This window comes from Zosterops lateralis (assembly GCF_965231275.1).
Source record: "Zosterops lateralis genome assembly, chromosome: 22".
NCBI classification, from domain to species: Eukaryota; Metazoa; Chordata; class Aves; order Passeriformes; family Zosteropidae; genus Zosterops; species Zosterops lateralis.
The window spans coordinates 7,385,656-7,399,858 of record NC_139782.1 but is presented as its reverse complement, the minus strand read 5'-3'; the positions used below and the strand labels follow the sequence as shown (position 1 = coordinate 7,399,858).

Genomic DNA, 14,203 nt, shown 5'->3' with positions numbered 1-14,203 from the left:
TGTCCTTTCTGTGCCAGCTCTGTCCCCCCTTTCCCCTCTCCCCCCCTGTGTCCCCTGTGTCCCCTCTCTCTCCCCACTCTGTCCCCGCCCTGTCCCTCACTGTTCCCTGCTGTCCTTTCGCTCCATCCCACTGTTTCCCACTCTCCCCCAGCTCTGTCCCCTCTGTCCCCTCTCTGTCCCCTCTCCCCCCTCTCTGTCCCCTCTGTCCCCTGTCCCCTGTCCCCTGTGTCCCCTGTCCCCTGTGTCCCCTGTCCCCTATCCCCTGTGTCCCCTGTCCCCTGTGTCCCCTGTCCCCTGTCCCCTGTCCCCTGTCCCCTCTGTCCCCTCTCTGTCCCCTCTGTCCCCTGTCCTGTCCCCTGTCCCGCCCATGTCGGCCGCGCTGCCCCCGGCCCGTGTCCCTGTCCCGGAGCGAGTGGCGGTCCTGCTGTCGTGCGCGGTGTCCTGCCTGGGCTCGGTGCTCCTGCTGCTGTCCCAGGCGCGCTGGGCCGAGCTGCGGACGGGCCCCCGGCAGCTGCTGCTCTACCTGTCCCTGGCCGACCTGCTCTCCGCCCTCTCCTACTTCTACGGGGTCCTGCGGGACTTCCAGAGCTCCTCGTGGGACTGTGTCCTGCAGGGAGCCGTGTCCACCTTCGCCAACACCAGCTCCTTCTTCTGGACCATGGCCGTGGCGCTGTACCTGTACCTGAGCCTGGTCAGGGGCTGCCCCGCGGGCCCGGCCCTGCTCTGGGCTTTCCACGCCGTCAGGTGGGTGCTGGGAGCTCCAGGACCTGTCCTGTTCCCTCCTCAGGGAGCCTTGGGGTCATTTGTGTTCTTCTGCTCCTTGTCTTCTTCTCCTCCTTCTCCTTCTCCTTCACCTTCACCTTCTTCTCCTTCTTGTCTTCTTCTTCTCCTCCTTCTCCTCCTCCTCCTTCTTCTCCTCCTTCTCCTTCTTCTCCTTCTTCACCTTCTCCTTTTCCTTCTTCTCCTTCTCCTTCACCTTCTCCTTCATCTCCTTTCTTCTCCTTCTCCTTCTTCTTCTCCTTCTCCTTCTCATCTTTTTCTCCTCCTTCTCCTTCTCCTTCTCCTCCTTCTTCTCCTTCTTCTTCTCCTTCTTCTCCTTCTTCTTCTCCTTCTCCTTCTCATCTTTTCTCCTCCTTCTCCTTCTCCTTCTCCTTCTCCTTCTTCTCCTTCTTCTTCTCCTTCTTCTCCTTCTTTTCCTCCTTCTCCTTCTCCTTCTCCTCCTCATCTTCTCCTCCTTCTCCTTCTCCTTCTTCTACTTCTTCTCCTTCTCCTTCTTCACCTTCTCCTTCTCCTTCTCCTCCTCTTCTTCCCCTCTCATTCCTTTTGCTGTGTTTTAACTCTGTTTCAACCCACTTCTTCTCCCTTTCCCTTTCCCAAGTGAGGAGTTGGAGACGTGGAGAAGTTTAAGCTTTTTTTTAGTTCAAGGTCACTTGGGAAAAAATCTCTGACAGGTTCTGATGGCTGAGAATCCTTTTGCTTTCCCTCCAGTTCTGCTTTGATGTTGCAGGAGTGATATAACAAACCTGGTGTGTGTGTGATGTGATGTCCAGGGATTTGGGGTCTGCTCCCACAGGTCCCCAATTTCCCCCGTCAGTCTGGTCTGCTCTGGGATCCTCCCCCAGCCCAGGCAGGTCACTGTGACCCCACACTCACAGGGGAACGTTGTCCACAGGTGATCAACCTGCCGCAGAAACACTCTGGAGGTTGTTTTGGCGTGTTTGATTGAAAACCAGACCACAGAGCAGCTCCGTGTCTCACTTTCTGCTATTTGGGGCACTGATTTTCCACGTCACGTTCAGTAAAAAGCTTTCATTATGCAATTGGAGCTTGTGGAATCATGTGCTGTGTCCACGCTGGGCAAAAACACTGATCCTTTAGTCCCCTTGTGTTGACAAGCTTTTGCAATAAATTATAAGAGGCGTGATCTGGTTTAAAAGGGGAAAAAAAAAAAAACCCCACACAAAAAAACCCACAAAAAAAAAAAAAAAAAAAAAAAAAAACCGCCCCCAAAAAAAAACCAAACAAAAAAAAGAAAAAAAGAAAAAAAAAATAAAAAAAAAAAGAAAAAAAGAAAAAAAAAAAAAAAAGAAAAAAAAAGCCCTGAGGACAAGCAGAGAATTTTCTTTGGTTTCTCAGTCAAATATTTGTCACCTTTTAGTTTCAGGCAGCATCTGAAACGGATTGCAGCAGAATCCAGGTGAGGATGGGCCAGAGAGAGACTTTGAGGCTGAACCAGGGAGGAATTCCTGCTGGAATTTCTGCTCCCACAAGGGCTGTGAGGAGCTGAGGGGATGCACTGGAGACGTGCATATTATTATTATTATTATTATTATTATTATTATTATTAAATAATAATTTATGTTATTTCATCTGCAGTAAATAGGCAGTTGCACTCCGAGCTGTGCTGAGGACAGGCTGCTGGGAGAGAGCCACATGTTGCTTAATGGATATGAAAAAAAAAAAACAAGTCTGACTCCTCCGTGGGCATTTGTGGCTCCACCAGGCACATCAAAGAGCTCGGGCAGATCTGGCCTATTTGTAATTTTCCCTGTCTGCTAATTGCTGCTGTGGCTTTTGTGCTTCAGCCTCTCCTGCTGGGTTAGTGCTGCCAAGTGTGGAGAGCCACTGGAGCAGCTCTGGCTCCAGAATCTGTAAAAATCCTGGGAGAGTTCTCTAACCCCATGACACACAGGGAGAGATGCTCAGACAGAGCTGCTTCTGGCTGAATTAATTCGATTTTTTGGTTCTTTACAGTAAAAAATGAGATGCCATTTCAGTGCTTGGTGCTGATTTAGAAAAAGAACAACAACATTTGCTCTTTTTAAAGGCTGTGGTCAGGTTCTGCTCTGTAAAAGCCTCCTGGTCTGTGCAGGGCCAGTGTTTAAAGCTTTATGAGCTGCCTGAAGAGGCAGAGAAAACAAGTGAGGACGTGTTCTGTGCCCATCCCCTGCTGACACATCCCTGCTCTAATTCCCTGCCCTTCTGTACTTACCTGAGAAATGAAACTCTGAGAAATGAAACTCTGAGAAATCAAACTCTGGACACGATGCTGGGAGATGGAGCTGACTAAACACGGGTTGGAAGTTGGAATTTTAGTTGGAATTTATTTTCCTGAGGGAAATCAGGATGTGCCCAGTGGGTCAAACCTGTCAGGCAGGTTGGTACCACCATTCCTGTGGTAAAACATCCACCAATTCTGGGCTGGGGAGCTGCAGCCTCTGCTTTGCTTTTGGAGCTTGTTGGGCTCGAGATGAGCTTTGAAAACAAGGCTGGAGTCAGCTTTGGGGACACTTGGGTGGCTGTAAAATGTGAGTTCTGGCATGCGGCAAATGGGCAGGCTGCTCTCTGCCCCTGGATTCCCCAGGGTTGGTGTCAGCAGCTTGGGAAAAAAACATCACCTTTGTTGTGGGAGAAGGTGATATCACCTCAGCTTGGGGTGGGGAAAGGACCAGACAGACAGAACCCACCTTGGGGTTGTTTCCTGCTTTTGGTACCAATTCCTGACAACGTTTGATTTCCTGATGACAATATTTCATTTCCTGATCAGGCTGTGCAGATCATTATAATCATAAATATTCTTATTTTAAAGAAATCTATAATGTGTGCATGGCTATATATAAAAATATATATTTTTTTTATATATATATATATGTACACACACATTTATAACAATGTGTATCTATTCATGTCAGGCTGTACAGATCATTATAACCATAAATATCCTTATTTTAAAAAAATCTGTAACATATGCATGCATATGCATATACATATATATCAATATATATATGTTATATATATATACACACACACTTTTATAACAATGTGTATCTATTCATGTCAGGCTGTGCAGATCATTATAACCATAAATATCCTTATTTTAAAGAAATCTATAGCATGCATGCCTATATATATAAAAAAATATATATATACACACACATTTATAACAATGTGTATCTATTCATGTCAGGCTGTACAGATCATTATAACCATAAATATTCTTATTTTAAAGAAATCTATAATGTGCATGGCTATATATCAAAATATATATGTTTTATATATATATATGTACACACACATTTATAACAATGTGTATCTATTCATGTCAGGCTGTGCAGATCATTATAACCATAAATATCTTTATTTTAAAGAAATCTATAACATGTGCATGCCTATATATCAAAATACATGTTTTATATATATATGTATATGTATGTATGTATATATGTATATATATACACACATTTATAAAAATGCGTATAAATTCATGTCAATGGAGTTCCTGAGCCCTATATATATATATATATATACACACATTTGTAACAATGTGTGTATATATATATATATATATATATATATACATGGTGTATGTGTATATATATATATATATATATATATATATATATACACACACACATTGAATATATATATTCATGTCCATGGAGTGCCTGAGTCCTTTCAGGACCCCTTCCTGGGCTGCCTCCTGCAGGGTTGAACTGGGGCACATTTGGATTTCTGGCCCCAAAATGTGCTCAGAGCTCCATCCTGGCCCTGCCTGGGATATCCTGATTTTTCCCCTCCTCCCAGAGTGGAAATTCCTGTCCCCAGCAGGGAGTTCCTGCAGGTCTGCCTGGGATGGCTCCTTGTCTAACCTGTGCAGGCAGGTGTCAGCAAATCTCCTGCTGTGGGAGCCCCCAGGGGGGAAATAAAACAGCTGTGCAGCATAAATCAAAATGTGCTTATTGAGAAATCTGACCCCAGAAAACCCAGGGCAAGGCGAGCTGGGCACTGCTGGGGCTGGAGGAAACTCACCTTGTTTTGGTGTGAATTGTGCAAAGACCTGCTGGCTTGGATGATTTTTTTATTATTATTATTATTATTTCATAGATGACCAGGAGCTGTGCTGGAGGAGTAAATCCTGTTGTGTCTGTCCCACAGGCTGGATTTCCAGCCTTTTTAAAGGGAGGAGGAGTTATTTTCCTTTTTCTCCCACATTATTTGCATCCAGGTGTGCTTTGGAGAGGCTCAGCCCACACAATTTCTCCCTGGGGCTCAGAGGGATATTTCTGCTTCTCTTGGGTCCTTTTTTCTCCAGTCCTTGCACACACCTGGGCTGAGGAGTCCCTGTTCCTCATTCTCCCAGCTCAGTAAAAGCTCTGACATTTGGCAGCTCTCCCCAGTCTGTCATTTAGGGGCTCTCAAGACCAACTGAATCACCAGTCTCAGTTCTCCTTCCCAGCCTGAAATGGAGCTGGAGTTCATGGAAATGTCTGATTCCTTCCTGATTTCGCTTTATTGGTGATCCTCCTGCTTGGTGTGAGTGGTGAATATCCCTCTGATTCCAGCATGGAGCTCCAGGGAGAATTAACCTCCTGTTTGCAGCAGTTTTTATTTTTTATTTCCCCAGTTTTCTCCTGGAGGTTTTTAAATCCTTTTCTCAGTGGTGAATTAATTCTCTCCTGCTGTGGCCTCTCTGTGTCTGTGCTGACACTGCCCTGTCTTCCCTCCCCACACCTTAATTCCACCTGTTTTTATCTAAATTCTCTTTCAGTTTCAGCTCAATGATGAGATCATCATTTGGACAAATTAATTTCTTAATTCACTTCCTTTTTGTCAGTGCCCCTTGGTTTCTCTGAGGAAGTGCCATTTCTCTTGAATTCTTTACCCCAGTTCAGCTCAGCTCTTCCAGGAGCTCTGAGAGTGGAATTTCTTTGCATTTACAGTTTATTTCCTGAGAAAAAAAAAAAAAAAAATCTCTGGTTTTACCAAAGCAACTCCTGAGTTGTGTGGAAACTCTGTGATGGTGCTGGTGACGTTTGGGATGTTTTTAGAAGTCTGCTCTGATAACAGAGTGGGGAGGGTTTCCTGCAGCACCACTGGCCTTAAATAACAGCCCTGGCTGGGATTAGCACTGCCTGTTCCCAGCTGAACCCTGAAACAAAATGTTCCCAACGGGGCCCAAGGGTTGACTCTGAATTTTTTTTTTTTACAGCCTCATTTTATTTTTATTTGTTTCTTTCATGGGTAGGTGAAACCCACAGAAGAAACAAAATTTGTTTATTTTATTCGATGTTTTCGATTTGATATAAACCCACAGACGTTATTTAAATGGGGTATTTTTTGAGATCTGATATCGTTGGGATGATCTCTGATTCCACAGTTGGGATGTGGAATTTCAGATAATCTGGTCAAGGCAGCTGCTCTTTGCCTCCCTGGTCTGGTGTGTCTGATTTTTTTGGGGGGCAGGATCCTTTCCAGGCTCCCTGCAGCTGCTCCAGGCTGTCAGGGGAAGATTTAGCAGAGCAGGGCAGTGGTGGATTTGTTTTCTCTGCACCAGGAGGGTTGTGGAGGCTCACCCTGAGCCTGTCCCCCTCTCCAGGGACAGGTGACACATCCTGGCACTGCTGTGGTGTCATTTTTGTCTGGGCTGGTGGGATTTTTCTCTTCCTCCTCATGGTTTGTTGTGGGCAGCCCAGGCTGCTGAGTGACTTAACTGGAGTGTGTCACCACAGTTATTTTTCTTCTAAATGCTTCCCTGTGTTTGCCTCTGCTGTCCAGGGAGAAACCAAAGTCACAGCTCCAAGTGAAGTCAATGTGGCTCTTTTTTTGATTTCTTGGCTTTTTGCTGTTACCACCAGGACTTTCCCCTCCCTCTTTGCCCTTCAGAAATTACATTTTTTCTCCCAAAACACTGACTACACCTCCACTGAAAAGCCAAGCAAACAAACCACTGACAGAACAGAGTTGTGGATTTTTTGTGTTTCACTTTGGAATCGGCTGGGACTTGGCTGACTGTGCTCCCAAAGCTCGGGATCAGCTGGCTGGGCCCTGCAGGAAAATCACATTTTACAGGGATTTCCCTGGTTTTGGCAAATCCTCAACCTCCCTGTGCCCGGGAGGGAAGGGGAGGAGGGCAGGGATGGCTCCTGGCTGTGCAGGGCAGCTCAGAGAGCAGCACATCTGCCCTTGTAGGACACAAAATAAAGATGACAGACTACAAAGAGCATTAAAAAAAAAAAGGTTTTTATTGTCTAAATCTTATTATTTTTTATAAGGTGTTCCCATACAGAGTTAACATGATTGGGGTGAATAGGAACGACACCTCTCTAATTCTCTAATTAACCAGAGAAACAGCAAAACACCACCTGGACAAAGATTGTTCTGAGAAAGGAAGAGTTGTTTACTGAGATTTTTTTTTGAGAAGAAGCTTTCTTGAGAAATTTTTCCTTGGGTAAAAATCAGCAGCTGCCAGCAGGCTGAAACCTCTCAGACACAGAAAAATCAGTCCCACACACATCACTGCCCCTCTGTCATTAGACAGACACCAAAGAACAATCACAGGGTCAAGCTGTAAGGGCAAAAACAGAGGTGGTTTAGTTTTCCTTTGGGTTTATACAGACTCTGGGATTGGAGAATGAAGGTTGACACCTCTCTGACCCCACTGGTCAAACCTGAAGTCCATCAGTTGTCCCTCCTCTAGAGAAAAATGCGAAAACATCAATAACAATTTCCCAAAACCAAGAAAGGCAGTTGCCGTAACATCCATTGAAAATCTGTGAGAAAAAAAAAAATTAAAAATCTGATGCAAACATCAGAAAGCTGAAAAAGACTAGAGTGACTCCTCTGTGCCCCTCATTCCCCCAGGGGGTCCATTTGCAGTCCTGGTTCATTCCCTGCCCACCTCCCCTGGGTGGGTACAGCAGCGCTGGGATGAGCCCTGGGATGAGTCTGGGGGAGGATCCCCTTGTTTTCCCAAGGCGTGGGGGGCTCATCTGGGATTTCTCTTGCCTGACCCTGGTTCTCTGTGCTCTCCCCTCAGCTGGGGGGTCCCCCTGGCCATCACGGTGGCCGCGGTGGCCCTGAGGAAGATCGGCTACGACGCCTCCAAGGTCTCTGTGGGCTGGTGCTGGGTGGACCTGGACGCCGAGGATCGCCTGCTGTGGATGCTGCTGGCAGGGAAAGCCTGGGAGATCCTGGCCTACGTCACCCTGCCCGTGCTCTACATCCTCATCAGGAAGCACATCAACAGAGCGGTGAGTGCCCTGCTGGGTGGTTCCATCCCTGCTGCGTATTCTGAATTTCTGGCTCCTTGTGCAGCCTCAGGACCCCTGAGATGTGCCCAGCCCTGGGGGAAGCAGTGCCCTGATGCAGCAGCACCATCACACAGGGATTTGGCACAAAAAGGATGTAAAAGCCCCTTTGAAAAGGAGCAGGGGTTGTGGGGTGCTCGTGAGGGAAACGCTGCAGTAAGAATTGAAACGGAATGTGAAGGACAAATTCAGCTTTAATCAGTTTTCTGCTGTTCCACTTGTACCGAGATTGGAATCCTCAGTTCGTCCTTTTAGTGTCTGCAAGGAGAGTTTGTGTTGATCAGTGTTATTGCGTGCTGGCAGCTCAAAGCTCCACCTGGGAGCCCAGGAAGGCTTTGGACAGTCCCTGTCCTGGCAGGGGTTGGGAGCTCGGAGCCCCAGTTGTTGCTGTTCCTCGTGAACACACAGAATGAGGATCCAGGGCAGCATTTGCATAACAGACAGATCCAGATGCTGCAGAAGGAGCAGCATCCAGAGGTTCCTTTTTTCTCTCTGAGTTGTTTTAGGGGAAAAACAGCCCCACGTGTGGGTAGATGGAAATTTCTCCTTCTGGAAATTTCTGCCTCTGCTTGTGGTGGGGATAAACACAGCCCTGGTCAGGGCAGGGGCCTGCAGATGGTTTGGGGGAATGAGAGGGAAGGGAAGGGAAGGGAAAAGGAAAAGGAAAAGGAAAAGGAAAAGGAAAAGGAAAAGGAAAAGGAAAAGGAAAAGGAAAAGGAAAAGGAAAAGGAAAAGGAAAAGGAAAAGGAAAGGAAGTTTGCTGGTGCCTGTCAGCATCCCCTGCGTGCAGCAGGCAGGACACGCTGTCCTGGCCGTGCTCAGGGACAGCAGCGTGACCTGCTGGAAATCTGAGCCGGGCTGTGCCTGTGCCGGGCCCTGCTGTCCCTGCTGTCCCTGCTGTCCCTGCTGGCCCTGCTGGCCCTGCTGTCCCTGCTGGCCCTGCTGGCCCTGCTGTCCCTGCCCGCCCCGGGAGCTGCGGGCGCCTGTCCTGGGGTCACCCTGGGGCAGCGCACAGAGCCCCCGCAGTGTCCCCCCAGTGTCCCCCCTGTGTCCCTGCAGTGTCCCCCCAGTGTCCCCGCACTGTCCCCGCCTGGTCCATCGGGAATTCCACCGTTCCCAAGGGCGGTGGGTGCTGCTCTCTGTGCCCGTCACCGCCCGCAGGACACGGGGCTCTGATTGCTCCAGGGAGAGCCCCTGGGGCTGGCCCGTGTTGGGTTGTGCGGATGTCCATGTGTCCATCTGTCCCTCCCCAGCACCTGTCCCAGGTGTCAGTTTTGCTTATGTCCATCTGTCCCTCCCATCACGGCTGTGCTGTCCTGATGTCCATCTGTCTGTCTGTCCCCCCCAGCACACCTGTGCTGTGCTCATGTCCATCTGTCCATCTGTCCCTCCCATCACACCTGTACTGTCCTGTCTGTCCATCTGTCCCCCCAGCACGCCCATGCTGTCCTGATGTCTGTCCATCTGTCTGTCCCCCAGCACGCCGCCCTCTCCGAGTACCGTCCCCTGCTGCCGTCCCCGTCCCCCCGGCCCCGTTCTGGCGTGGCGGACAAGAAGCTGATCCTCATCCCCATCATCTTCATCTTCCTGCGCGTCTGGAGCACCGTGCGCTTCGTGCTGACCCTCTGCGACTCCCCGGCCGTGCAGAACCCGCTGCTGGTGGTGCTGCACGTGAGTGTCTGCAGGGAATGCACCACAGGGGGGGACACACGGCTTTGGGGGTCCCTGTCACCCCTGCACTGTGAGGTGTGGAGCCTCTCAGAGGGCAGCAGGCAGCAGCAGGGTCAGACATGGGAGATTTTTTTATTATTTGACTCTAATCTACTTATATACACTTTTTACAGAAGGCCCAGATTGGCCCCAAGGAGGTCACAACCTCCTGACTCACTATGGTCACTATGGTCACTGTGGTCACCATGGTCACTGTGGTCACTATGGTCACTGTGGTCACCATGGTCACTGTGGTCACTATGGTCACTGTGGTCACTGTGGTCACCATGGTCACTATGGTCACCATGGTCACTGTGGTCACTGTGGTCACTATGGTCACTATGGTCACCATGGTCACTGTGGTCACTGTGGTCACTATGGTCATTATGGTCACTATGGTCACTATGGGTCACTATGGTTGCTATGGCCACTAAGGTCACTATGGTCACTATGGTCACTATGGTCACTATGGTCACTGTGGTCACTCTGGTCACTATGGTCACTATGGTCACTATGGTCACTGTGGTCACTCTGGTCACTATGGTCACTATGGTCACTATGGTCACTGTGGTCACCATGGTCACTATGGTCACTATGGTCACTATGGTTGCTATGGTCACTATGGTCACCATGGTCACTATGGTCACTGTGGTCACTGTGGTCACTATGGTCACTATGGTCACTATGGTCACTATGGGTCACTATGGTTGCTATGGCCACTAAGGTCACTATGGTCACTATGGTCACTATGGTCACTATGGTTGCTATGGTCACTGTGGTCACTGTGGTCACTATGGTCACTATGGTCACTATGGTCACTATGGTTGCTATGGTCACTGTGGTCACTGTGGTCACTATGGTCACTATGGTCACTATGGTCACTATGGTTGCTATGGTCACTGTGGTCACTGTGGTCACTATGGTCACTATGGTCACTATGGTCACTATGGTTGCTATGGTCACTGTGGTCACTATGGTCACTATGGTCACTGTGGTCACCATGACCATCAGTCCAATTCTCTCTCAGAGAACAAGAATGCAAAACACACAGATCAATTCTAAGATACAATATTGTTTATGTGAAGCAGCGTGAGAACGGCGCTGCAAAGGTTCAAACACTTGAAAGGAAGAAAATCAGGGGTGACAGGTCCCCATAAATAGAGATTTTTTGAGGTGTTGCAAGAGCAGCTGCGCCCTGAGGTGAGCCCTGCACGGGGATGCAGCAGCAATGCAGCAGCAGTGATGCAGCAGGAGCTGCTCCAGCAGCATCTAGTGGCTGCAGGGGAAAGCTGCACTCGCAGGGTGAGTTTTGCTGGAGGGAGAACAGGTCGCATGGGAGTGTTGGGTGTGTGTGTCCTCCAGGGCTCAGCCTGATCCTGCCTGACAGCAAGGCCCTGCTCTGCTTTTGGGAAAAACAAACAAACAAACAAACAAACAAACAAACAAACTGAAACCCAAAACCAACCAACAAAAAAAACAACAAAAAACCCCCAAATAAACCTAATAAAACCCCTAAAAAACCACAAAAAACCAATCAACCAACAAGCTAAAAAAACCCAAAAAAACCCCACCCCAAAACCAACCAAACAAAAAAACCCCAAAATAAAACCACGACAAAAAAAACCCAACCCAAACAAACAAAAAAAAAACACCTCAAAAAAACCCCCAAAACAAAACAAACCCAAAAAACCACCAAGCTCATATTTTGGAATCCCTTATTCTCAGAACTGGTGACTGTCAGTGCTGCAGCTGCTTTGGTGTCGTGTTTTCTCTCTGGGGGTGCCCTGGGTTAATTCCTTTCCTGCCCTTGCAGGGAATTGGGAACACGTTCCAAGGAGGAGCCAACTGCATCCTGTTCGTGCTGTGCACTCGGGTGGTCCGGGAGAAGCTGCTCTCCCTCCTCTGCTGCGGCCACTGTGACCCCCTGGACTGGCCCAGGCAGGGCCCCCAGAGCTCCTGGCAGCCCCCACAGCCCCACAGAGACAAGGACAGGGACAAGGACGTGCCCGGCCCTGGGCAGACGAAGCCGCTGCTCTCCAGCACCTGAGCTGGGCCCTGGCTGCTGCTGATTCCTTCTCTCGTGGTAAAACTGCAGAGGGAACCTTCCCTGATGGGCCTGGGCACGGGAGGGAGGGCTGGGACAGGGGACAGGGAGCAGGGACAGGGGACAGGGGACAGGGAGCAGGGACAGGGGACAGGGAGCAGGGGACAGGGGACAGGGGACAGGACAAGGAGCAGGGGACAGGGAGCAGGGAACAGGACAGGGACAGGGGACAGGACAGGGGACAGGGGACAGGACAAGGAGCAGGGAACAAGGGACAGGGGACAGAGAGCAGTGACAGGGAGCAGGGACAGGGAGAAGTGACAGGGGACAAGGAGCAGGGGGCAGGGACAGGGGATCAGGACAGGAGACAGGGACAGGAGACAGGACAGGACAGGACAGGACAGGACAGGACAGGACAGGACAGGACAGGACAGGGAGAAGTGACAGGGGACAGGGAGCAGGACAAGGAGAAGTGACAGGGGACAGGGAGCAGGACAAGGAGAAGGGGACAGGAACAGGGAGCAGGACAGGGACAGGGGATGGAGCAGGGACAAGGAGCAGGGAGCAGGGACACGGAGCAAGGACAGGGAGCAGGACAGGGACAGGGAGCAGGGACACAGAGCAGAGACCAGGAACAGGGACAGTGAGTAACACAAGGAGCAGTGACAAGGAGCAGGGACAGGGAGCAGGAACAGGGGACAGGGAGCAGGGACACGGAGCAAAGACGAGGAGCAGGACAGGGACAAGGAGCAGTGACACAGAGCAATGACACAGAGCAGAGACACAGAGCAGTGACACAGAGCAGGGACAGGGCGGGTTCTGCTGCTGCCCTGGGGGTTCCCTGTCTACTCAGGGCCAGTCCCTGTCTGCAGCCCCATCACACCCCCAAACCATTTCCAGAACTGCTCTGCTCCCTTCCCCCTGAGCTGCTCCTCCTGTAGAAGCAGGAACTGAGTTGTCTGGCCCACAAAAACAGGCCACAGTCAGAGCTGGAGGGGAATTGTAGCTGGGTTTGGTGTGAGGTGCCACCTGCACACACATTTTGTCAGGACTGCACAGATGAGATGTTTGGTGCCCTGGGTGTTCCCCACAAGGGGATGCAGCCCCTGCTGCCCATCAGCAGGGGTGTCACTGTCACTGTCCCTGCAGGTCGGGGATGTGGCCCAGCCCTGGGGTGTCACTGTCACTGTCACTGTCACTGTCACTGTCCCTGTCCCTGTCCCTGTCCCTGCAGGTCAGAGATGTGGCACAGTCCCACAGAGGGAGCTGCAGCCCGGGGAAAGCAGCGCTGGAGAGGCTCAGCCCTGGAGAGCTCCCTCAGCTCCCTCAGCTCCTGGGCCGTGTCAGGATCCTCTGGACCAGCCTCATCTCCCTCCTCACCCTCCTCTGCACAGCTGAAAACTCCTCTGGGGTCTTGCCTTTCTGCCTGGCCAGGCTGATGTGTGGGGGAGTTCTGAGATGAACAAACTCTTGTGAGGACAGGAAACTTCAGGAGCTGCTGTAGGGACTGTCCTGGGCAGGGATTTCAGTCCCTGCTGTGGAAGGGGGTCTGGGAGCCTTCCCGGGAGCTCCAGCCTGGGACAGGGGTAGCAATGTCTGTTTGGTGCTGGTGATGGGTGTTTGTCCCTCCTGGGTGCTCAGGGGTGTCACTGTTGGGGTTTTCCCCAAGGGATCAGAGCCCTGCAGGCTCCCCGAGGGTTTTCCCAAGGAATCAGAGCCCTGGAGGGGTTTTCCCAAAGGAATCAGAGCCCTGCAGGTTCCTTGAGGCTTTTCCCCAAGGAATCAGAGCCCTGCAGGGTCCCCGAGGGTTTTCCCAAGGAATCAGAGCCCTGGAGGGTTTTCCCAAGGGAATCAGAGCCCTGCAGGTTCTCCAGGGTTTTCCCCAGGGAATCAGAGTCCTGCAGGCTCCCCGGGGGTTTCCCCAAGGAATCAGAGCCCTGCAGGCTCCCCATGCTCAGGGACATCAGGATTTGCCCCCAGGCTGCAGCAGGACCTGCCTAGCTCTGGCTGGGGAGGGGATGGGGCTTCTTGTGCCATTTGGAGATAATCTTTTAACCTCATTCACACTCCTCACTTGCTTTTTTTTTTTTTTAAGTATTTTCTCCAATTTTTTACAAAATAAAGTTCATTTTCTTTACCAGGAGCCTGCCCAGCGTTGGATTTTTAAAGGAAAACCCCAGGATCTGCTGTGGGTGTTGTTTGCAGAGCCCAAGGTGGATCCAGCCCTTTGCTATTGCTGGGGATCAGTGCCCAACCCACCCCTCCCTGCCTGACGGGGAGCCAATCAATCAAATCAATTTGTGTGCAGAGCTGATAAAGCAGAGTCACTGTGTGCCTGATTTCCAGGCAGATCATTTATTTC

General features: G+C 50.3%; 1 protein-coding gene across 1 annotated transcript; it reads left to right on the top strand.

Annotated features, from left to right (window-relative positions):
• Positions 1-367: 367 nt before the first annotated feature.
• Positions 368-13,477, top strand: GPR157 (G protein-coupled receptor 157; the record flags this gene model as incomplete). Its single annotated transcript, XM_083876969.1, has 5 exons — positions 368-744; positions 7,817-8,030; positions 9,567-9,758; positions 11,611-11,880; positions 13,076-13,477. 4 exons carry the CDS (start codon positions 368-370, stop codon positions 11,842-11,844), a joined length of 1,017 nt encoding a protein of 338 aa, XP_083733095.1. The 3' UTR covers positions 11,845-11,880; positions 13,076-13,477.
• Between the last annotated feature and the right edge of the window lie 726 nt (positions 13,478-14,203).